Source organism: Leuresthes tenuis, unplaced genomic scaffold (genome assembly GCF_036924035.1).
Source record: "Leuresthes tenuis unplaced genomic scaffold, fLeuTen1.0.hap1 SCAF_20, whole genome shotgun sequence".
NCBI classification, from domain to species: Eukaryota; Metazoa; Chordata; class Actinopteri; order Atheriniformes; family Atherinopsidae; genus Leuresthes; species Leuresthes tenuis.
This window is the reverse complement of record NW_027325374.1, coordinates 14,328,669-14,353,463: the sequence shown is the minus strand read 5'-3', so window position 1 is coordinate 14,353,463 and position 24,795 is coordinate 14,328,669. Positions and strand designations below refer to the sequence as shown.

Below are 24,795 nucleotides of genomic sequence, written 5' to 3'. Positions count from 1 at the left end.
TAACCCTCACTTTACTGTTTATGTGGTATCGTTTGCAGCCTGTCACAGACATGTGTGACATTTACCCTTTCACTTGGATGAAATAAATGTCTTAAACTGTACCTAACTAAATGATAGTTTATTATTAATTTATTGATTGATTGATTGTTTATCAAGGGTTTCTAGTAAATGTTACTTCTGTTATGCTGCTTCTAATTGTAATTCTGTTGTAGGTTTGTGACAAAGGATGTTAATTTAGACATTGAAAGTAATGACACAGAGCGAGTGAGGCAGAATTCACTGTCTGCCTGTTAACAGTGTGTGTGCATGCTTGAATATGTGTTTGTGTGTGTGGTGTAATTACAGCCAGGTCCCCGGCATGGAGCCCAGAAGGAGTATCGTCAGTCTGTCTGTGGCATGTAATGGTGTTGCTGACCTCCCCTCTCCTCAGGCCAGGTGACTTTGACTGACTAAGCAAGTTTATATGACGCTAGAAAAAAACAAACAAATTATTGTGTAAATCATACCAAAACTGGACTTTTAAAACATGTTTGTCTGACTGAAAATCATTGAAAATCAAGCTTCTGAAAACCAGGCTAACAAACCTAGTTAATGTGGCTGGGGAACACCCCCCCCTGCATGTACAGTATATGTTCAAATATATTCAAGTGGTTGTTTTTGCTCCAGCTTTTCAGCTTTTTACAGCTATTTACACGTGCAATGATCTACCACAGAGAAAGTCAGAGACAGCAGAATGTGTTGAACTTTCACTCACACGGTCCACTGTTGCAGCGTCTGACATACTTAATTTAATACCTCAATCCCCACCCCAATGCATGTATCCTGGGACAAGTACAGAGGTCCAGCAAACCGACCAAGTTAAACTCTGTCATAATTTTCCCCATGCACGTTTATGTCTTTTCTAGGTACTCCAGTTTCATCCCACAGTCCAAAAAAACATACGTGTTAAGTTGACTGGTGATTCTAAATTGACCCAAGGAGTGAGAGTGAGTGTGCACAGTTGCTTGTCTCGTTTGTCTCGTTCATGTTTTGCCCTGTGATAGACTGATGACATGTCCAGAGTTTATCGTACTTCTTACCTGATGACAGTTGGATAGATCATCCTGAAGTGGAAAAAGCAGGTATATAAAATAGATGGATAGAATGGAAAGAGAACGAGGAGCTACAGCGTCAGCTGAGTTGTAGAAAGTGGGTTGAGGGCTTCGAACTGTGTCTGATTCGGCTTGTTGGCTTCGCCCTATTTACATGTTTGCTGTTTATCTAATCTAATTTGGTCAGTCGAATCAAATGTCCACATTTTCATAGGCAGAGGGTACACACACACACACATACACACACATACCATTACAGTGAGTGAGTCTTCCATTAATCCGTCAGGGTTTGGTGCTCAGCAGGACCGAGCTCGGGGCCTCAAAGATGAAGCTGAGCTATTTACAGCACAGCACTATTGTCTATGTATTTGAACGTGCGCTTGCAGTGTTCATGTGTGTGCACATTGCTACAGCGCTCAAAGTGTGTGTCAAAGAGCGTGTCTGTACAATTTTGTACGTATTTGTTTGTATATACAGTCTGTGTGTTTAAGTGTGTGCAATCAGTGAGTCTGGAATGTCTCGAGACATTGCGAATCCTAATGATCAACATCGTGATCCTGTGTTACATGTGCTGCCTGCTCCGGGCACATTAACCCAAAGTGACTTAGACCACCTCTGTTGTGGTGAGACAAGGGTTTACTTTCATGCGAGGCACTGTAGAAAAAATAGATGAAAGTATCTGAGTATCAGGCAGTATCAGTAACAGTGGTGACGTTTCATGGGAAGTCATTTCATTCCTTTGAAAGCCAAATCAAAAATGTGCTACTGACAGATTCCAGCAGGAACATTTGAAACAGCTTAAAGGGCTAAAAATGTTCAGTCTTTGATGCTTTTAAAATGTGGGTGAAGTTAACAACTCAGCAAAGCCGATCTGTATAAGTGTACACGGAAGATAGCTCAGGTAAACACGAGTGTGCGTATGTGCCTGCATGTGTGCCTGTATCCCCCTGCGCACACACATTCACTCTGCATCCAGGGGGATTTATTTGACCCCTTATTGCCAGCGGTGAGCCTGTGGTGGAGATGAAAGCATGCCTTCCCAGTGTGGCCCCAGTTTCTATAGCTATGGACACAGACTCACACTGGTCGGACACAATAGAGGGGCCCTGCCACTCGCCCCTGCCAGAGTCCTCTCCTCTCCCCACCCCATCCGTCACCGCAATCATATTTTCAAAACAATAACACAGCCGGTGGGGGTGGGCATGATTGAAGTGTGTGTGTGTTTGATCTGTTGGTATGTGAGTGTGTGTGTCCTTTATATGTGTGTATGCATGTGTGTCATTGTTGTTTAGGCACGCGTTTGTTTCAGCCAAGTGTGAACATGCTCATTTGACTTGTGTCTGTGGGTCCATACGTGCAGTTTTGAAGCAACTGCTTTTGTGTGTGTAGATGCAAGTATTTGTGTGTGTGGGTGTGTGTGTGTGTGTGTGCCATGAGCCGGGCCTTTGATGGCATGGCCGGAGCGTGCCTAATGTGACTGCTTGCTGGGGTGGAATCAGGGGGGTGGCCGCGTTGAGCCTCCTGCCCTCGTACTGTCTACCCTACTGTGGCCCAAGGCTCCCCCTGCAAACTTGAAAGGACCAAAGGAATCCCCCCTGAACGCCCCCTCCACACCCCCATGTTTTCAGAAAGCATGACATCATCCTTTGCACAAAGGGGGCTGGAGCTGAGGTTAATGTGTGTGTGTCGGATACAAGTCCATCAGTATCACCATTCAGCTAAAAAAGCTTACATTCTCCTGTATCCTCCTGGGTTTCTTTCAATCAACATCTGACTCAAACCTGCACCCCAGCTCCTTTCTTTTAAATGATAAAATATTTGTTCTTTTTATTCTGACGAATCCAAGTCCCAACTTACTTACAATAGCAAGCTGAGTGTTTTTCTCTTTTCTCTGTCTTTTCTAGCTCCCAATTATTTGAATTAAGTAAACTGCAATAATACATCAGATGATCCTTCTGCATCAAGGATCCAATAATTTTTTTCTTATAATTGATGTTGGCTTACTGCAAATTCTGGCTGCTTAGCAAAGGCAGAGATTTAAGTTCTTTCAAACAAACCAGAGAGGTTAATAACTGTGACAAAAACTATTTTTTTTTCTTTTTATTACATCTAGACATGGCACATTTTTATTTATCATGACAGGTAGCACCAATTGCATAAAAGGGCATCCATAAACTTTATTTATTTTCATGCATGTTAAGTAAATCCTGTTTGTGTGTTTGAATTTCTGTAGAAGTTGTCAGATCAACTCTTCGGTTTTATATGGCAATCTTGGCCACATGGGTGAAAACAACATAAAAAAAAGTGATGTAATCAGATCCTTTTTACTCTGTTTAGTAATTGAACTTGACTTCAGAATGAGAGTCAGATGACTGAGGCCATTTTAAAGATGCTGTGTTCTTTTCAGTGCCTTGATTAGTAGGTGAGAATACACCCCTTTGTGACAATGAGGGTTATAGAGGGCAAAGGCAGAGTCAAAACCACCAGCATGGCTAATGTCATGGCCACTGACTTGCAACTGCCTCCCCCAACAAACACTCGCAAATCTGCAAGCACACACTAAGAAACACTGAGTTTGAACACACTAGTATCCACACACAAAACTATTCTCTCTTCACTTTCACACTCTCTCTGGTCCTATATGTGTAGCTCAGAGGTGAGAGCTCGTCGCCCTCGCCTGTTTAATGGGCCGTCCGTTTGCCAACTGTTCCTTTGAGGGGGCCAGAGCGTCGGGCGTCGGAGCTGGGATTTGAGAGGGAGGGCCGGTGCCGCTGGATCAGACAGATGGAGGGGGGTCCGGCTCCATTCATTTAGCTCTATGAGAACAACAGAGCCCCACTTCAAACAACAAGAACGCAACCTGCTGGCCCCAATGTCTGTGAACAAATACGTAGGCACGCACATGCTGCAACACATGTGCTTTCATTAGAATTCTCTTATATGATCCGAAGTGTCTTCAATCTAAAATCTACCTAAGGGACAGAAAGTCAACACCAAGATGAAGATGTCACCATTGCTGTCCACACTGCATCTCACCTGCCAAGCTGATGCACACATATGCACCACACACTACACACATATGCGTAGTGGGCTATACAAACACAGGCTCCGGAGTGCCCACCACTACTCCCAGCCCTTTTCTTCCTGGGACTCCCTTCTCTGCTACCACCCAGCCCCCCTGTTCTGAATTCACTGGCACTTCCAGAAAGCTCCGAGGCGCCAGCGGAGTGGGGCTCATCTCTTGGGAACAATAAAGCCAGATCTTCATAAAAACTTCAAAAAGGCCTCGCCAAGTGTTTTATAGGTGCTTTAAAGGTTTATGGGCCCTGGGGAGGGAGAATGAGAGAGAGAAATGACTGATGCAGTAGTGGTAGGCTTCACTTGTCCCACCCACTGTACACACATACACAAAAACACACGCATGCCTGCATACCCACACAAATATGCTGCTGCTAATCCACCAGTAGGTGCCAAGCTGAAATCGGCTGGTGGTAAGCAGGGTGGTGAACGGGTGGCGGTGGATGTAAGGGACCGGGAGAAGAAGTAGAGATTAGTGCGAAACAAATGATCAGTTGGTATTTCAACAAAAAAGAAGAGGAATGTCAGCTGATAGCTGTCAGTGCGACTCTAATTTCGCTCAGCTGCGATGGGGTTTAAACTTCTGTTCATTGTGAAGCACGTTAGCATTTTTGCAGAAACTCAATGCCTGACCTCAGTGCCTTAACAAACCTGTTAAAAACTCAGTAATCTGTATTCAGACATGGGTGGAGACTTTTTCATTCATTCAGACCTCCCGCAGTGATTTCCACCTGCCTGATGCATCAAGTCTTGTGTCTCTTGTGTCGAAAGTGACATTTCATGTTCCTGTTGCAAGTCAGTTCTTAAAAGACTGCTGTTGTTACTTTTTGCCAAAGTATTACCACAACCAAGAAAACCAGAATCCAAAAAACAGTCGCCAAGCTAACCAGTAAAATGATTTCCATTATGGTGACGGGAGCATTACTAAGAGAATGTTTCTTTTATCCCTAACCATGACTGATGTAAAATTAAATATTGTTACTGTCTAAACCCAACCAAGGAGTGTAAAAAGTGTTTTAGCTAAATGCTGTCATCTTATTGGCTGAGCCCAGACATGAAAAAATGAATGTTGGATCTTGGTGTCACACTTTTGTCTTAAGACTTGTCCTAAGGAGGACACTGTGGTTTGTTAAAGGAAACACTTGAGAATGACATTTGCTTGGATGTGGAAATGCTCATGAGAAATATGAGACATATTTAGGGGTATAAATAAACAAACTGTTTGGTTGTTTTGATTGGAGGGCTTGTTGAATATTTTGTCTGTCATTAATCAAATGGATAGAATACATGTCTGTTTCCATAGTCAAATGTCTTTTCTGGGTTAATGTCATGAGTTAGGTGAGTGTGCTCATTTTTAATTCATGCAAAGTGTGCTGGAATGTTACGCGTATAACTGTGTGCGTGTGTGTAAGTTATCTGGCCAGAAAGTAGACAAACCCTTTGGCCTCTAATCCTCAACAACCTCTGGAAGGGTCAAGAGGTGGGGCATGAGTTTCAGCATCTTTGGGTCTGAAGTCTGCTCACTTTCAAGCTGCACCAATTGCTGTTTTTCAGGTGGGCAAGTTTAGCTGCACATGAGCCGGGGGAAGAGCTCACATGCAATGAACGCTTTGAACTCATCTAGTTCCTGCACAGACGTTTGACAGCCACTGAATCTCTTCTCTGCCAAAAGAAGTGCTCCTGAAAACACCTATCGGATGATTTCCCCAGATACACAACCTTACTCGGTTGCTGTTTGGATGCAGGTATTTTGATGAGTCACGAGACATTGCACCAGAACTGAGCACGCTCCACGCTGAATCTCTTATGAGCATGAATAGCCACTATTCAAGGTGTTTTTGGAATGTTTTCTTTATGTGTATTCAGATATATGCCAGTGGTTATATTTAGCTTGGGTCCTCCTGGAGTCAGGAAGGTTTAAAATTAGAAGGCGTCAGAATTCCAGTACAATTCTTAAGTTACTGTCAATAAACGGTAAAGGGCTCTTAAAGGCGAAGTGTCTTGGCAAGGGTGTATTATTGTGTGACTGGTGTGTGATAAGCTGCTTGCGAAAGTGCATGTGGATTTGTCTTGATATAGTTTAAAAGTGTAAATCTTTTACATGACACACACATGCATTTATACATCCATATATCAAGATTCTTGAGTGCGTGCTGTGTGCCAGTGTACGTGTACGTGTTTGTGTGTCCTTCTCCACATTAGTGTTTGTAGGATCTGTTGACAGGGAAGCATGCAGCATTTTATTTGCTCAAGGGCTGAAAAAACATATGGCGCTAGCAAGGGAGCGCTGTGATATGAGCCTGCTGAAAGCAAGCTGGCCAGTGAGAATTCAACCCCAGGATCATGAGTCAACTAAACATATAAACATACTGTGTATAAACAGAACTGTGTAACATAAAAATTTATTAATGCCTTAGCAAAAATACATATTCTGTTGCATGGTGACAAGCTCTTGTAAATTTGATTACTTATTAGGGTTTTTATAAAACATTTCCCATCACCAACCGGTATATTAAATCTTTATCACAAAGAATAATTAATGTAAGGGTATTGTCTTTATCATCAAGAGTTCCTACCAATAAATTGGATCTCGTATGTTTTTTTTTATTACATTTTTGTCACGAACAGTATATCTCGTGGTGTTACACTAATCGATGGACAAACATGACCAAAATATCAAATCAGGAGGTGAAATGTAAGTAATCTGTCAAAGGCTCAGGTTTCATACTTTTCTACTATATATCTATCCAGCTAGTTCACATACAGTACATTGTGGTGATCACTCCCTAAAACAAGTGTTCACATTGTTCTTCTGCTTGTTATTTGCTAAGTTATTTTTCTAGATTGAGTTATATCCATGTCTTGTTGGCAGGCTCAGTCCACATGGTTACAAATATTTGGATAGAACGCAGCTGCCACTGGACCCTCAGTCGAGGATGATGAAATTTTAATTTTAATTACATGGATCAAGCAAAGGTTTAATTGCTTTTAAGATTTACATTTTGTGTCTAGAACTCCTGTAAGAATGTCTGCACTCTGATGAAGTGGTGCTTACATACAATGAGAGTTCTTTTTAGTTTGCCTCAGAGTTGCTGCCAATTCCACCCTCGGAATATGAATGAAATGCTCAGAGAATTGATATTAGAAAGTGGTATTCTGGGACAAAAAGATCATTCACAATTTGATTATAGTTCTGCAAACAGGCACTTGGAGTTTACAGCTTAGGTACTGCATCATTACTGTGCAGCTGGTGAAGGTGACATCATTGTGTCAGCTATTTTCCTTTGACTTTATACTAAAGCTGACAGTAAAATTGCCCCCACAACATACAAAAAAGAAACATCATTGTTCATCCTTGGTGAGTGACTCCACAGGCCTCATGTGGCCATGCCCACCACTAGTCTGAGATTCCGTCTGCAGCTGCCCACCATTCAGCTTTCATCAACTGGGTGGCAAACAGTGATGAAGTCATTGCAATTTAGCATCTGCAGGAACAAGAGCCCTCTATTTGTCATTGTCTTTATTATCAGATGAGTGAATCGCTTTCGGGAATGCATCATACCAGTGGATGAAACCCCAAACTAAAAGATTAAGCCCCAAAGAAAATTGGATCTGAAATACAATCTAGTTATGATCCTTAAGACTGATGAGGTGAATTTTTGGCTTTCAAACTAGGAGAGCGTGAGGCAGTTAATGTTTTGAAGTGACAACCTCTTAAACAGGAAGTTTTAAAAGGTAATCTCACATAAAAAATGTTATTGCTGTGGGACAATGTGCAGGTCAGAAACGTCCTACACTCATGTGCGGCGATCCGTTAAGAGAGAAGAAACCCACAAAAAAACAGAGGCTTTTATTTTGTAATATTCATTTATTGTTCAATAAAAATAGATTTTAAAAAAGTGACGTGATGTCTCCTTCATGACTTTGCCTGATGGATCTGCCAACAGCTCCTTGTAAACATGAGGCTTTATTTTTTGACTGGAAGGGGGAATTTAAACCTCCTTCTTCCCATTCAGCACAATCCAAAGAGCTTGTAACTTCACTGAACTTTGACCCCTGTAATGGTGACAGCCCACCTTTAACTTACTTTCACATTTAGGGCAGATACAGTACATTCATCCCCCAGTCCTTGGCTATTTACATGGTTCATTTTCTGGCTGAGTGATTGGTTTTTGCAGATGGCCCTCGTAAAAGCTGCTTTAAACATTGTGAATAAAGAGGACATCTAGGTGCAAACACAAAAGCTCAAGCCATCAGTAAAACCAGTTACAACTTATTATAACATCTTAAGACATCTTTGTACAGCAGTTACACGTAAACACATCTGTGAAGGTTTGAGAAGAGTAAACTCTGTAAACACTGAGAGACACCTCTGTTAGCTTCCCCTGTGACAGGTTCAACATCCTGTGAGCCTGGAATGCTACAATAACTGAGGCAAGGTCCTCCGACTTCACTCATCAAACTGTTCTTTGGGACCTTTCGGGTGCTACATTTGATTTTTGATTTACCGTGGTTAAGTGTCGCTGAAGCCAGGTGACATTTTAGAGCGAAAAAAAGTTTTCACATGCTGGAGAAATAGAAGAAAGGAAAACAAACAAACAAACAAATAAAAAAAAAAGACTTTAGCCTCAAGCTTCTGTTCACATGAGGAGGGGAGCAGTAAATATTACAAAGACCAATTTACAACTTTCAAGAGGCCTCAGACAAATTCAGAGAAAACTCTGGATGGATATCTATGACTTGCAAAATGCGTATTGAAACCTATTTGTGACAATATCATGATAATAAACTACCAAAATAACAAACAACATTTTGAATTTGAGAGAGAATAGAAATGACTGACAAACTAGAAAAGGTACTCTCAAAGTAAAACTTGTCCAAACATACATGTGTGACTGTGTACAGCACTGTTTCTTTTATAACGTACCCTTTCATTGACAGGTCCCTCAGTGATCACTTGCCGTGCTAAAACATTCCTAAGGGATTTGGTACCTTTGGTGGGTCCTAGTCCCCGACCTCCTGCATTTTCCAATGCAAGGACTTAGGACTAATCTAAGTACCAAAGAAACTGAGCGTGCAGTGTGGGCTCTGGAGAGCTGAAGGTCAAATAATGAGAGGGAGCGGCGATCATGAAAACAGAACAACAATCAGAGAAATGAAATATTTCAGACTATTTCCCATCAGTTGCATTCTAAATAGGGCTACCAGGATATCTAATTTTCACTACACAATTACGGTTGGCCAAAACATTTGTGATAATGTTATTGCAATACCAATAGAAAACTTATACAACTTAATACATATTGCTCTCAGGCTAAGTCATCTTTGTTTTTTTAATTTCCTTTTTCTTATTTCATTCAATCTGCATTCTATAATTTCTAATTTTATTAGTTGGAATCTCATCACAATATCATCATATGAGTATCATCAAACCAATGTAGATGTCTAATTAGTTTAATAAAACAATTATCCCAGTAAACTGCGACACTCCTAGTTGTAAAGCAGACACACACACACAAAACAAAACAAAAAAAACCACCCACAACTCAAGCATAACACTGCAGGAAGGTGCCACGTTGCAAATTTGTGTGACTGCAACCAAAGGCCACTTGCTGTTGCATAATGTTAGCTGGATCTCACACGGCTTTGAATTCAGGTGCAGTCAGACGAATCATCCGTCGTTCTTAAAAAAGACATCTCTGGGACATAAGGTTCCTGGATTTAACTAAATGAATGAACAGTTACACTCCCAGCTTTCCTCTTTCAACTGTCTGATACTATTGATAGTTCTGACACCTCTGGAGTCAGCTTACTGCCTGTCAATGATCACGTGATGCGAAGAGAGGAGTGCCTGCAGCACGAAAGCAAAACTGTGAACTTGCAGTGCAGCACTGAAGACTCTCCTCAAGGTTTCACCCAAGGAGGTTCCTTATGTGTCATTACGCTCTTTTAATGAATGTTTAAGTGCTTGAAAAAGTCTGCTAACTGGCTTAGCAACAGTGTAGCTATGGAAGAGGACAAATTGTTTAAAAAAGAAAGACAAAAAAAACCACACAGAGGTTTGTGTGTGAAATGCAAACAAGAAAGCTGGCAACGCAACCTCAATGCCAACAGCAAAAATCTTCTATAGCAACAAGATGCTAATAGTATGAAATGGTACACCTTTGGTCTCCTAAGTGGGCGCACTTTAAGAGTACTGGATGGATAAAAGTAAATATGGAAGATTGTGTTAATAGAGCTATTTATACATTTATATCTTGGTTATAGTTGGCTTGTATATTTAGCTTTAATGTTGCTTAGAGGTATTTGTGTTACCAGATCTCATGATATTATGATGATGGATTTCAAAGTTTACTTTCTTCTGATTTGTTGGTTTGTAAATTGGAGACTGTGTTAAAAAGAAATAACCAGAAACCGTGTTTACTTTCCCCTCTCTTGTTGGACTTAACAGAGTCAGGACTGCTGAAGGGGTGACAGTCAGGGAAAACCACGTAACACAGATGCAGGAAACAACTCAGGGTGTCGTATTCCTTCTGAACAGTTTCTGACGGCAGCTCCTCAGAAGAATCAGGAAGGAATTGCATGCGAAAGACGATACTCCTCAATGAAGTTTACGTACAAAGAATTTGTTCTCATGTTGCAATGTTCACTTTCGTGATGACTTCTACTTGTTTGCTTCAGTGCATTTCATTCTCTCTCAAATAATTCTAATTTTGTTTAATTACACTGACACATTTCTCAACAGATGAGGGTCAACTGGTTTCCGCTTACAGTTACCGTGTTTTCTTCTGAATGCTCATGAATGGCTTTTTAAACTTTGCTGAAAATCATTATTATTATTATTATTATTATTGTTTGAAGAGGTTTTATTTCCGAGACAACGGACACTGGAGTAGAAACTGATAAAAAAAGAAATCTGCTCTGTTGTCTTTTTCCTACAATGGTGTTCATCTTCGTCCTCTTTAGTATCTGGTATTTCTGAATGGAGTTTTAACCCCGTTTGAAGCTGTCTTGTTCACCGCACGCTCAGAATGATTCCCATAGGAAAAGATGGGCAACAGACATCAAAAGGTTGATTATATCGAAGGGGTCTGTAGATCTGGATTTCAAAATTCAGAATATTCATGACAGCTTGGTCAACAAGCTTTACTCATTTACCCCTTTACTTGTGTTAAGTTTTTATATTTCTCTTTTTACCATCCTCTTAAAACTGGCTCACTACTGCCTTTGGCTCTTTTGGCACGAGCCTCCCATTGCAGGTTGTAACCACTGTGCAGTTTTGAATAAGAGCTAAATATGTATTTTAGCTTCTTTGGACTTCTCAAAAGCCCTTTCATATGACTTATTTTTAGACCTTTTGAGATGTATATTTAAGTGTGATTTGCGTAGAAAAGCTAGGCATCCCTTTCACACGAGAATGCAGTTGGGAAGCCCGGCACGAGCCTGAAGGCCACAGTTTTCTGATGCATGTGGGGAGTATTACTGAACAAAGCACAACAAAAACACTGAACTGGGTTAACTTTTAGCACAGCATGACTACAGTACTTTAAATGTACTCACCACAATTCTGGAGGGTGTACATGCTTTTTCCCATCAATTAAGAAAACAAAAAGTAGAAAGTATTGCTTGCTATTTCTCTATTTTGAAAACTCAAATGAAAAGGTTTTATTTCGTTTCTTCACAAGATGACATGATCATTTTGGTCAGCTACACTACAACTGAGTCTAATATACAGAGGCCTTGTTCCTGCAAAGGAGCACCAGAGAGTTAGTGCCAGTATGCTCTATTCCTTGCTTGGCTGCTTGGTACAAGGCAGCGTAGTGGCCAACAACAGTTGAGTGACAGGCCCAATGGCTGAATCGTCAGTTCGATTGCGTCCCTAAGTGGGGACACCAGCTGCCTCTGTACTTATCCCCTTCCTTCCTCCCATCTGGACAAGGTCCAGAGCCCACATTCTGGGAACATGGGGCCGAACGGCTGCAGCCAACAGCTCTTTGGGAATGACACCATAAGAGAGCTCATAAAAAAAGCCCTTTCTGTGTGTGGCTGAGGAAGATGATGATGCTGCCCATGTCCTTTTGGCAACCGCAATGACCTAATCTATCATGAAAGAAATTAAAGAGAAGCTCCCTTAAAGTTGCTCAGCGTCACAATCTTGAGCTCAATGTTTTCTGACAGAACAAAAAAACTATTTTCTCTTTGTTCCACTTTCTTATTGTTCATTTGGCGTCCATATGAGGGGCTGATATTGATAAAAAGGGTCTGATGTATGGTAGAACACATTTCATGGAAACAGATTCCTTCAGTATTTCAGATGAAAAGAACGCTGCAGGAAATATGCCGACATGTGGTAGCTGCGGTTGGGGATGGTTTCGCCACAGTGACAAAGAAAATTGGGCTCTTTAATTTCAACACACACCTATCAAAAGAGTCTAAAGTATTTTCTTTGCCCCTATCACTCCTTAAAGTGTCACACTGTGGTGGCCCGGCTGTGTTTGAGCGCTAGTGGAGAATACTCCTTAATGCGAACACACAGTTTTCCTCTCAGCCAGGGGTTTTGAAGCTCCAGGGGACAGAAGTCATCCTGGAGCCACTTTTCTCTGTTGTCCACGACCAACACAAGGCCAAAGTGCTTCATCTGCTCAGGACTGTAGTAAACACACTGCTCTTGTTCATCACCACTTCTGCTGCCACCCAGCATGCGCCGAGACACAACGTTCATCTCCTGCACCACCAGCTGGACCATCTCTCGAGCTGTTGTGCCTGGAGTAACACAAAGCTGAAATGAAGAAGGAGAAGCATTCATTTAGCTCCTGTCAGCATGAACAAAGCAGAGCTGTAAACAGTTTACAACGTGTCAAATGACTGCGCCTCAATACCTTGACACTGGTCTCCTTTGGCAGGCCTGTGCGGTACTGTGGGTAAACTGTGAGAGTGGCATGACAGCCTTTCCTGAACACAGCAGGTGATGGGGAGGAGAGTCTCTGGGTGCCGCTGTCCTCTGATAATGTACGCGCTGGTGGAAGCTGTGGCAGGCAGCGCTCACCAGAACAACAGCGTTCCACTGAAGAGGGCCTATGCCATCTTCGTTGTGGTGAAGTGGAGGGGGATGAGCAAGTGGTGTGGTAGGAGTAAGGCTGGTGCTGGGGGGATTTGGTGGAGGGGAACTCTAGACTGCTGGTTCTCACACAGAAGGCCTGTCTCTTCTCTGTGATGTGCAACAGCTCGATCTGCCTGCTGGGCAGAATGAAGTCACTGTCAAACAGCTCCGGGCCCCCCCTCCGCCTTTCTCCTCCACATCGAACTCCTCCCCCTCCTCCACACCTATCACCCTCCCTCCCCAGCTGTGGCTCGGAGGCCTGGAGGACGTCTGGCGTAGAATCTCGGAGTGATCCCCCTCCACGCCCACCTCCGCCGAGACACATGCCTCCTCCTGAGACACTCCCATCGCTACGCAGGAAACCACGGGACTCCAAGGGTGCAGAAGAAGAGAGAGGTGAGGGGGGTAACAGGTCCAGCTCACGGGGACTCTGGGCACGACTAGAGTCATAGTCACTGTCGGTGGTGAGGAAGACTTCAGAGGAACCCTCCTCATCCGATAGACCAGGAAAATCTAATGGATGTGACAAAAGGGGCAGAGTATTTCAGTAAAAGGTCCACACACACACAGTGTCTGCATAACCCCAAGTGTTTCTGACCTGAGTGTTTGCGGCAGGGTTCTGGTGAAGGCATGGGAGAGGGCATGAAGTCTGTCTGTGAGGAGGTGGAGGGAGGCTTGTCTGGCATCACCTCCTTAGAAAAGTCAATTATCCAGCTTATGGAGATGCCTCCCGTTGGCTGCTTGTATCGAGCATACTGCAGAGCATCCATAATCCACCTTGCATCGCGCCACACCTCCTCCATTTGCTGTTTTACAGTCATAAAAGTTCATCTCAGCAACATGGATATGCAGTATTAGTTTAATATGGATCTGTGCAGATGCTGCTGTGGTGTTTAAGATGAAACAAACTATTCCAGCTGTATTGTCTTTTATTTCCATACTGACTAAATTCTGCCTGTGGTCATACCTGCATGTGTTCCTGGACCTGTTGGTGTTTCTTCTTAGCAACGAGGAGCTCTCCCTCAGAAAAGGCTTCTCGCAGCGCCTGCTGAGACATGAGGGATTCCAACTCCAGCAAAGCCGACACTCTGCAGTACTGGCCGATGAAACTGGGGCAGTAAGTATTAAAGTGAACTGTGGAAGAAAGGCAGTCCAGTTAGGCAAGAGACGTACAAAGTGTTCTGTCACTGAAGGCAGAAACTTATAAAGTAACAGTGGTGGGTCTTAAGTTCTTGCTTTACTCTATATAATGCAGTGTGTGATTATAAATCTGCCTAAAGTCCGATCGACTGACCCAGTTCGAAGATCTGCAAGGGCAGGGTGACGAAGCCAGAGTGGGGGGAGTATGGGTTATTCTGACCAGGTGCCGTGCATACTTCATCTGAAGGTGGCAAAAGAAGCAGGAAGGACACTTTTTCCCCGAACTCCAACACCTCCTGGCTGTAGATACGGAAATCCTGCGCCTACACAAACAGACAGGTGATCCTCAGTGTGCTCACATGTTTACCACAGTGTTGTATCATCACTGCTTATGAAAACACATTTATGATAGCTGTAAATGTTTTGGATCTCAGGATGCTATTTGCTGTTGTTCTTAAAGAAATGTTTGTCGTTGTTGTTTTAGCATCTTGCTTGATAGACGATATCAGCAGTTAAACAGTTTGCGGTCTTCTTTTTTCTTACTTTTCAATTCATGCTGCAGCACCTGCTGTAATTCTTGTAGAGAGTGGTTTGATTGTAAAACTGACTTGCTGTAAAAGGATGGCAGCATATGTCACTATGCTTAAGCATTTATAGTGCTGTCATGCACCAATGAACATACTTACCATCACAAGTTGTAGCGTTTGATCTGTATTTTTTGATAACAAGCCAAATGATTCCTCTCCTCTTTAGCTTAAATTGAATCTCGCAACCATGATTAACAAGAAGAATTAAACATTTTGATTCATCAAAAGAATGAATCAGGTTCAGAGAAGGCGAATCTTGTGCCTGTCCTATTTTCTCTGTCCCTTGAAGAGCTTTGTATTTCATTTCTGGATCCAGTGAAGAGCTCACAATGTTTATTTCCAGAAGAGTTTCTGAGCCCTTGCACCAACTACCACTATAGGATCATGTGGGTTTAATGCAGCACTGAGGGCCCAACGATCACTGCCACGCAGCGATGACTTTCAAGCTGTTTTCTAACAGTGAAGTAAAATGATCTGTCATGAAGCTATAATTGCTTTCTTTTTTGCCTGTTCTCTCTCTGCAAAAATACATATATGTGATTCCATTTTTTTGATGAATAGGTTAGACTGATAGCAGTATGCTCCATCCATACATATATGCATCATGTTAATAGTTGTCAAAAACTTCATAGTGGCTCATAGCAGTGGAACTCTGTATAGTGCTTGCATCCCTCTGTTGAAACATTAAATGATAAAAGTCAAATTGACAACTGCTGCCATTATTTTCTAGTTCAAACCATTTTATTTAAGAGACAACATGTGGACTCGAACACAACTGGGTCAATATCCATAGGAATCATTTTAAGAGCTCAGTGCAATGAAAGTCAGTCATTTTACGTGAAATGTGCTTCCACTCACTGTAGACCCAAATCAGGATCACCGTTGCAGGATGAGGTGACACACAGTTTCAGTTTGACGCTGGCCTTGCTCTCACCTGATTGCCGGGGATATTGATGTGTGCCATCAGCTCCTTGATGGCACTGCGTAGGTCATGTAGGAGGCGATGGGGAGCACTCTGCACATCGTGGTCCATTTCCAAAGACTCCTCCAGGGAGCTGAGGGCCTGCAGCCACTGCCACTCCTCTCTACAACATCAGAGACACATTCTCATAGTTTCTCCAGTTTGTTGAGATGTCTAATTCCTAAAATTCTAAAGGAATACTGGCTATTAAACATATATAATACATCATTTCAATCCACAGCACCATGTGACCATCTAAAGTTCACACAGCCACATTAAGTGACACATGTTCCCCACCTGGACACGTTACTATTGTCCCGAATTTTGGTGTGACAGAGGACGTTGGGGAGTTTCTGGGGTACCAGCGCCCTTATCTGCTCCACTGATGTACACAGCTTCAGATAGCCCAGGTATAAGCCTGGAGACAAAAGCTTCCTGCTGCGCCTGTGATATGCCAGCTTCTCCTAAGAAAAGCAGACAGAAACAGACTAAGTAAGAGGATGGTGTTTGGTGTTTACTATAGCTGATTGTGTGACAAACATAGTTTTGTTCCCATATGCATCTTTGTGTTGTTTTCATGGTTTGCTTTTCAGTTAGTCCTTGAGGCTGTACAGTCTAAAGTGGAAGTCAGCAGCGAAAAGAGCCCATCAGCACATTTTTATGTATTTCATAATACAATTTGTTCATAGCTGACCACAAACAAATATTTAAGTGAACTGTGGTTTTGCCAAAAAAGTCTTCATCATTGTTTAGGAACCACAAAGCACACTGGAGACAAAACAGCATTGCAAGAATGGTATCAGATTTACTGGGCTATATAGACAAAATCAACTTGTGGTTTAGTTTCACATTGCGCCCCCCCCCTTTTTTTAAGCAAAATACTCGCACAGCATTTGTTATATCACACTAAATAACAACAGTTATATGATCAGATGATTATTTTCATCAAATCAAGTATGCTATAATTCAAATGTTCATACTGCTGCTTTCTTAACAAACTGCTTTAAAGTGCTTGTGATACAACTAAAACTCATATTGAGATAGCAGGGATCCAAAAATGTTGTCGAAAATCTGCGCTTTGCTTCATTTTATGGAAATTCTGTTCAACAAGTGACCTCACAAATAAGGTGAGGAGTAGAAGAGCAGAGAGATGAGGATTAACACTTATCTGAGGAAAGAGTTCCCGTACAAGGAGCACATGTAATTGGAAGCACATTTCAATTTACAGTCCCTTTGTTTCAGCCACAGAACTTCATGTTTGTTGTGTCATGTTTGATTTCTGCGAACGAGAGTCTTCAAACTGTGCCAGCAAACCAAACGGGTAAATGTTTAGGATCATTTTGTTGTTGACAATGTGTCTTACACTTATCGGGGTTAAAAAAACAAACATTTTTTGCATTTTTTTGTTAGCCAGTCTCCAAACCAAAAGCAAACATGACCAGTTTCTCAAAACTGAGCTGAATTCCAATCACAGTCCGTGTATTCCTGTAGGACTCACGTGGAGCGTGATGAGGAGCATGTCCAAGGCAGTGGGTTCCTCGGGGGATGAGACGGATTTGCGTTGGAGCTGTAGTTTACAAAGCTGCGTCCAGCGTACCCCGTCCAGGTTGGGACAGACGCTCATGTCCTTCAGGAGCACCAGCAAAGCGTTACCATGCTTGTCTTTGATTGGCTCAAAATATACCTGACCAAGGTCCTGGGTCCCCAGCATTCCCTGATTAAAAAAAATTAAATCAAGCACAGAGTGATGGCACTGACTAGAATGTTTCAGACTGAGCTCATAAGGTAATAGCTACCATCGTCTTACCTGTAGATGGGAGACAGCCTGCAGCATCTTGAGGCGGGTCTGCAGTGTACACGAACAGGATGACTGGGAGGGACTGAGACACTGCTGCAGCCAGGAAATCTCCTCCCATAGGAAGGACACCTGTTGCAGGGATAACATTCATACATCCGAAATCCCAAAAATATAAATGTGAAAAAAGAGGACTGATAATGTCTGTTCTCGAGTCCTGCGATACTATGGGGTCTTTGATGGATGTAAAGTGTCTAAATACATTTTTCATTACAAGTTTTGGTGTTGGTCTACCTTAGTGAACCAGAGAAAGTCCTGCATGAGTGAGCTGGAGTAAGAATCTTCAATCTCTACAATAGGAATTTGGTCCTCTGGAGTCACCAACACGGTGTCGTCTCTGTAGAATATGGATGTCAGATATAGCCCTCTGGGGAGAAACAGCATGAGATGTACAGCATGAGATGCTTTGATCAGAGCGCTGAATGGCTACATATCAAAATAATCAAACATCATTCAAAATACAATAGTTTGACTGAAAAAAAAAAACTGCTGTTAGTGGAATTATTGTAGTGTACATCTTTAATATCAAGTGCAATCGTGAATCCAGACTCAAACACAAACGGAGAAGTTACACCCTGAATTTCTCATGTATTAAAATCACATTTTTATTTGAGTCTAAAAATGTCTTACGCACCTCACTGATAAATGTTTACATACCTTTTCAAGCTTTTGACAAATTTACTGTTGGTTTGGAAGAGGTGACGCAGGCTTTTGGATACGGAATGCTTCCTGCCTTGTGCTGGCGCTTTGCACTGCTCTGTGTGAAAAGTGACGTTGAAAAGAGAGAGGACTGTGTTACTTCCATAGCAATAAACTGACTTTTGATTATTTGAGGGATTAAAATAATGCTCTTGATGAGCCCTAAAACCCTTGTGCCATTACTCTGATTGGCTGTCCAATTTTCTTGCTAAACCAATAGATATTTCTGTCCTGACCAACTCCTGAAATATCTCTTCCAGTGACAGGCTGTTACCTAACTGACAACAAACCTGACAGGTCCAACAACATGGTTGAATGTTTTTTGACATTTTGTGCTCTCCAGTGGTGCGGCACCATTTGACAGTTATGCTAGCTGCCAACAGCAGACTATTGGCCAAGAGGGAACCATTGGCTCTCAAGTCTCAGGGGAGCACTAACTGTGTGTACATGTATGTGTTTACCTGCACACACTATAGCTACTGGAACACGGCATGGCTTGAGCTACAGCTCTATGCATGGGGCCAAGGAGCTGTAGTAATTTGTGTGTGTATGTCTGTATGTGTCTTAACCCTTTGCCGCTCACTGACAGGGAGGTCAGTTAAGTCTGTGGGGACATGTTTATTTTTAGTGGGCCAAGAGGGGGTTGGAGGCAAGAGAAGGAGGTGTGTGTATATATGCATGTGTGTGTTTGTGTGGGTTCTTGTTGGTGAGATAACGCACCTCCCAACTCATTAGGAACGCTGAGTTCCAAAACCCCTCGCAGACTCCCCCTCGTCCCAGGTGATCTTTCTCCTGCCCCAGGCCACTTAAAGTCAATAAATCCCCTCATTCAGGGCTCAAAAAGAGCTAATTTTCTCTTCAGGTGGACGAGTCAAGGTGGAGCAACAAGAAAAAACAGCACCCTTCGGCCCCTCTCACCTCCCCAAATTTCTCTCCACGCGCAACTCTGTTCAGCTCCAGTCCTCCTGGCCTCGGTCCCTGTTTGACGCTGAGTAGGACAGACAAGTAGGTCCGACTGCTGGGGAGCCTGTGTTAGTCAAGGCCTCTTTCACAGTTTAATTAATAGTGTTTGGACAAGAGGGAGAAGGTGGTGTGGGCCATAAGCCGGGCTGTGATGGGGGCGCATACATGGACACGTGGGAGAGTCAGAGTTGAAAGAGAGAGCGTGTGCTTGAATATTTGTGCCTGTTCGTGTACATGTTTATCTGTGTGTGAGCCTGTCCATCTTTACGTGCGAGTGTGTATGTGTAGACAGTAGACAGGACGACTGGCGGGCTGTGGGGGGTGTGAGAGGGAGGTAGCAGTAGTCAGTGTTAATTTATGCTCTCTCCAGACTCTGGCCCGGGACTTGTCTGTTACAGGAATAACAAACATGACCCCGGGACACGCCACCTTGACTACCGTGCCTGAACTCTCAAGCTCAATCAGTCGTCGTCTGATGAACCAAGAGCTACTCAATACTGACTATTATATTGCATCTCGCCCTATTGCAAACAGTGGACAATGGTAAGAGGGTGTGTGTGTGTGTGTTTGGGCATGCGGGTGTGAAAGAAAAAAAGAAAGACGACTTGCTCAATGCTAAGTGCAGTTTGCCATCTTGTGAAGGAGTCAATGTGGACAGGTTTTGACACTTATGGGACCAGCTTACAGTCGGCAGTGTTTGGGGATATAAACAGCCTGAGTGTGAGAGACGTTGATCTGCATTTTGTCACAGAGAGAGAGGTATTCAGCTGAGGAAGGGCTGAGTCATGGAAAGACTCATAAGGGAGTGTGGGGGGGGGGGTTGCTCAGACAGAGGGGAGGTGGCATGCCATTTTAGTATATACGGCTCCTGAAGTACTTGTCATACCTCAGATTGTAACGTGTCTGTCAAGGTGAAATGAAACACAGCAATTAGTGAAACGTGTTGCACCTGCGATTCGAACCGTCCATTGCTGTGTTCTTTGCTGTGCTTGTTCATTTACGTCAGGAGCCTTTCTGAAGCATGGCTGAGTGGGTGGATAAAATGTTGTTCTGTGTGAGGGGTGCAGTGAAAAGGCTTCGGTTAATGTCAGAGGTTCATCCTGCGCATTTAACTCACCTGATACTAGAACTAAATCTGATCTTAAGGTTAGGGTCAGGTATATCCGTAGTCATCAAGAAGTTATTTTAAACACCTACAAACCTGTGCTCATATATAGCTCAATGAGAACAGCGAGTCACACGCAAGTTTTATAGGTTTGAATATCTGCTTGGGGTCAACCATATCAGAAGTTTAAGTTTTCATATTACAATTATGTTTTTGGGCAAATTCATCCAAAACTTTACTGATACCATGGCAGACACAGTGGCGATGAGCTTCTTTTATCTGTCCGAGTAGCTGGTCAAGAGCTTCCTTCTGGCCTCTCTGGCGTGGAGCGCGGCCGTCGATGTCCCTCCAACCTGCAGAAAGAAAGAAAAATCAGATAAATTAGTTGTCTGAACTGAACATAATAAAACAAACATGACTCCCTCTAACGTTAGTGATCCCCATATTTTACATTTTGTTACATGTTTCTGTGGAATGTAAATTTGCATGTAGTTATTAGAAAAGTGTTTTCCTCAGTGATGATCCATAGCAGAACTGTCTATCTAATAATCTTTCATATAATCAAATAGTCAGGTCAAGTTTTTCTTTATTCAATACTCGGATTACTGGTCTATTGAGTTGGTTGCAAACTGAATTTTTGCCACTGGACGTTGCACACATTGCCCTTTTAGAGGCTCCCTGTTAAAAGACCTCGGTCAGCTTACCCAGGAAGAATGAGACGAAAGACTGTGGGGTACAGGTTGTAACCCAGGTCTATGAAAACAGGTTTAGATGTGTTTTCATTGAGCTGTATGGCTCATATCTACCTCCTTTTAAAACAATTTCTCTGCTTTGTTGTCACTGTCATATCAGTGCTGCATGAGAGCTCTGTGAAAGAGCCAGCTCTGACTACAGATACAATATAAATGTGTGCTTTTTTAACCGCGCTCTCAGATTTACACCACACCTGCTTTTTTGCATTTTGTGCCAAAAAGATTTCCAATCTACAATCAGATTCGCTTCTCTCTGATGAGTACACTTAACTGTGATGCATGAGTTCAGCACTGTTACTGCATATTTCTTTTTCCCATTAAGCCTACATATCAGTATCACTTCAGCTAGCTCAGAATTATGACCTGTATATGGTAGTAAAGTACTATTCATCAATAAAAGGCAAAAGTGAGGCGGGTGCTCATGTTTTAAATAAACTTTAAATAAGTTTCCGTAATTTGGGATTGTCCCTCACCACTGCAGTTTTTACATTAGTAACATTAGTCACATTGGCAACACCACAAGCTAACACTGTTGGGGGGGGGGGGGGGGGGGGGGGGACGACTTTGCTAATTAAAATTTATAGTAAGAATTCCACAGATTCTTCAGTTCCTCAGAGAGTATGGAGTCTCTTGTGCTCATTCTGACCGCCAACAACATGACATTTGGCACACTTTGCTCAGGGGGGTGGACATTTTAGCTAAAACAGAAGCAGCTCTGGGAAGAAAATGATAATGCGCTGCAAGGCAGTCAGTCACTCTTTGTTTGAGAGAGTGTAACTACAAAAACATAGTAACCTCAAAAACTGGACATTCAGGCAGAAGCAGTGTGTGCCGTTGGGGACTTTGCAAAAGATTTACATCTGTAAAAAACCATATCAAACAAACATCCCATAAAATGCATAATATGAACTCTCTCTACTGTCGTAATTCTGAACATATTTGTATGTTCTTTTTCGGCATACACAGTTAGTCTTTATCTTTGTCATTTTATCTATTTTTGTGTCTTTGTCTTTCTGTTGCTGTGCCCCTCTAATACAACTGTCTGGGCAGACTTACAATCCATCGTGACGATATTGAAAAGCTACTTACTTCGTATTACAAACACAAACAAACACACAATGTGCTTTCCAGTCTTAGAGGTGACTGTCTCTGTAGAAAACAGCCCTTCAGCACTTTCTGCCTAGTGTGCAAGCACCGGAGGATGTGTCAGCGATAACCCCCCCACTAACACCATCACCCACCACCCTCCACCCCCACCCCCCAGAGCCCCCCTGAGGGTGCACAGGACTGAAACACGGTGAGCTCTATTCCCGGAAAGGTGCCTGTCCCGACGAGACAAGCGGGCCCTTTAATGGGCGTCCACGGCCCGGTATAAGGCCCCCACTGTTGGGGCCATGCCGCGCGCTACAGCACAGACATGCAAATATTTCCAGTGGTAGGCCCAAATGGAAAACACAAACACGCAACATCGAAATTAGCTCCGAGGGAGGGAGGGAGGGTGGACAGTAGAAAAAAAAGAGAACGAGGGGAAAGCCTAGCTTCTTAAAATGAAGACACGCATACACACACTTGCTGAAAAACACTATGTGCTGATGAGGACCAACATGTTCATATGTTCCCCAGATGTGCCATGAGTCTGCCAATATGCCCACAATGATGGTATCGACAGTAGACTCACTCTCTTCTAGTAGGTGAGTATCAGCTGATGAGACTTTATGTATCAACAGTCTTCTCTTGAAATCACAAATACACTGAGACTTAAAAACTGTAAACACACACACACACACACACACACACCAACAAATCCACTTAAGTCAGATAGAGAGATACGTGCATGGATAAATAAATACAAAGATAGATACATAGATAGATTGAGTGGGAGAAAGTGGATCAGAGCTGTAGTGTGGTCAACACCTCAGCTGTTGCAAATGACTTCACGGTTAATTTCTTGGCTGAACCCGGGCAGCTTCCTCTGCCAGCCGGGCCTACACACCATCCTGCTATGGTTACACTCACTGACATCTGCAGAGGGATTCTCAAAGCCCACCCAGCCTCCCGGCTGACGAAGGTCCAGCTGTCATCCTTCTAATGATGTCAAACTACCATCAGAATGACGTTGGAGTAACCCAATCAATTGAGCGAAGTGATGCGAGGCATTTTATCATCCACGCAGGGCCCACACAAAACACACTGATTCTGTTGCGCGTGTGGAAACTCTTTAGCTGTCGTGCTCCCTCGGTGAGGCCAGCCAAAGCCCGGCAGGAGCACCCGCTCGAACCCAATGTAAAGTCAGAGCTTTGCGTGATATTTAGACACATGCTTTCGACAGACGGATTTAAATACAATGGAGACTTACTGGAAGGTGTAGCACAGACTGGGGTGGAAACTTTTGGAGGTCCCCAGCCCTTCATGTTGTAGGCTGACACCTGCACATAGTAATATGTCCCCTAGAAGGACAGGAAAAATGTACAGTTAAAGGACAATTTAGAAATAAACAGCAATAACTACAGAGTGTATGGATATACATATGATTTGTATCGTTGGAGTTAAAGGAATCTGCGTGTGTTCTGGCTGTAGTGTCTACCTAGAATGTCAGCCTGTCTCTGTGTTTAGTTTGCAGACAGCAAGCCTCTGTCTCTCCTTTCTCAGCCAAATCAATCAAACCAACCGCCAACACTTACTGACCCCGCCTTAACCCCTGTCTTGTGACAGGAGAGAGCTCGGGCTGGGGTCCTAAAGGGGGTGGGGGAAAGGGGGTTCTCTCACATAATAACAAACAACAAGCGGAGTGTCCATTTGTCTACATGCCCACTTAAAAATGCCAAACATAAATCAGGTGGCAGGCTACCAAGCTGCTGTTTTTTTTTTTTTTTTTTTATCATTTTGGGGGCTTGTCTTGCAACTGTTGCTTAGTCAGGAGCCAAGACCTTCCACAAATGTCAAATAAAAGTGTGCTTTCTGCGTGAGCTTTGAGCAGGGCAGCAGCTATTGTTTGGGATTGATGGTGACTGCAACATGTGTGCGGAGACTGATGTATGAAAAAACAAAACTCACAAGGGAAATGCTTCAAGCTTGGGTGTAAATAAAATTGAGGCCCTTTATGTGGGAGAGTAATCTCAAAATGTTTCATCGGTTAGTAACAGCAGCTGGAGAAGCTACAGCTTGGTGTTCTTTTTTTTTTGGGTTGTTTTGACGTCCATAAACTACCAAATAAAGACTGGCTGTCTATTTTATCTGGTAGTGGGAGGGATTGACCAGGTTCATGTGGAAATGGTCTTGTTTGTTGTGGCTTGTTGTGCAATGGTGTTTGGAGGGGAGGGGGGTGCAAATTCTCAAAAACTCAGTTTGAAAGTGCCTTTTTTTCCATCAGCAGACCGACCCTTGGTGTCAACTCTTGAATTTATTGCACGAGATTTAAACCAAAAGTCTGACGCCATAGGAAGTATGGCCTGATCATTTCCAAG

The 24,795-nt window shown here is 42.9% G+C and overlaps 1 protein-coding gene across 1 annotated transcript in view; it reads right to left on the bottom strand.

Annotated features, from left to right (window-relative positions):
- Positions 1 to 8,048: 8,048 nt before the first annotated feature.
- ankfn1b (ankyrin repeat and fibronectin type III domain containing 1b) overlaps positions 8,049 to 24,795 on the bottom strand; it is a 111,676-nt gene continuing 94,929 nt past the window's right edge. Inside the window, exons 11-23 of the mRNA XM_072372926.1 lie at positions 23,688 to 23,778; positions 20,825 to 20,932; positions 18,470 to 18,569; positions 18,047 to 18,179; positions 17,765 to 17,884; positions 17,456 to 17,671; positions 16,255 to 16,421; positions 15,931 to 16,081; positions 14,564 to 14,732; positions 14,237 to 14,403; positions 13,868 to 14,075; positions 13,049 to 13,782; positions 8,049 to 12,948 (exon numbers count right to left, since the gene is read on the bottom strand). Of these exons, the coding sequence (XP_072229027.1) occupies positions 12,640 to 12,948; positions 13,049 to 13,782; positions 13,868 to 14,075; positions 14,237 to 14,403; positions 14,564 to 14,732; positions 15,931 to 16,081; positions 16,255 to 16,421; positions 17,456 to 17,671; positions 17,765 to 17,884; positions 18,047 to 18,179; positions 18,470 to 18,569; positions 20,825 to 20,932; positions 23,688 to 23,778 (2,673 nt within the window). The 3' untranslated portion in view covers positions 8,049 to 12,639. The remainder of the gene's footprint in view (positions 12,949 to 13,048; positions 13,783 to 13,867; positions 14,076 to 14,236; positions 14,404 to 14,563; positions 14,733 to 15,930; positions 16,082 to 16,254; positions 16,422 to 17,455; positions 17,672 to 17,764; positions 17,885 to 18,046; positions 18,180 to 18,469; positions 18,570 to 20,824; positions 20,933 to 23,687; positions 23,779 to 24,795) is intronic.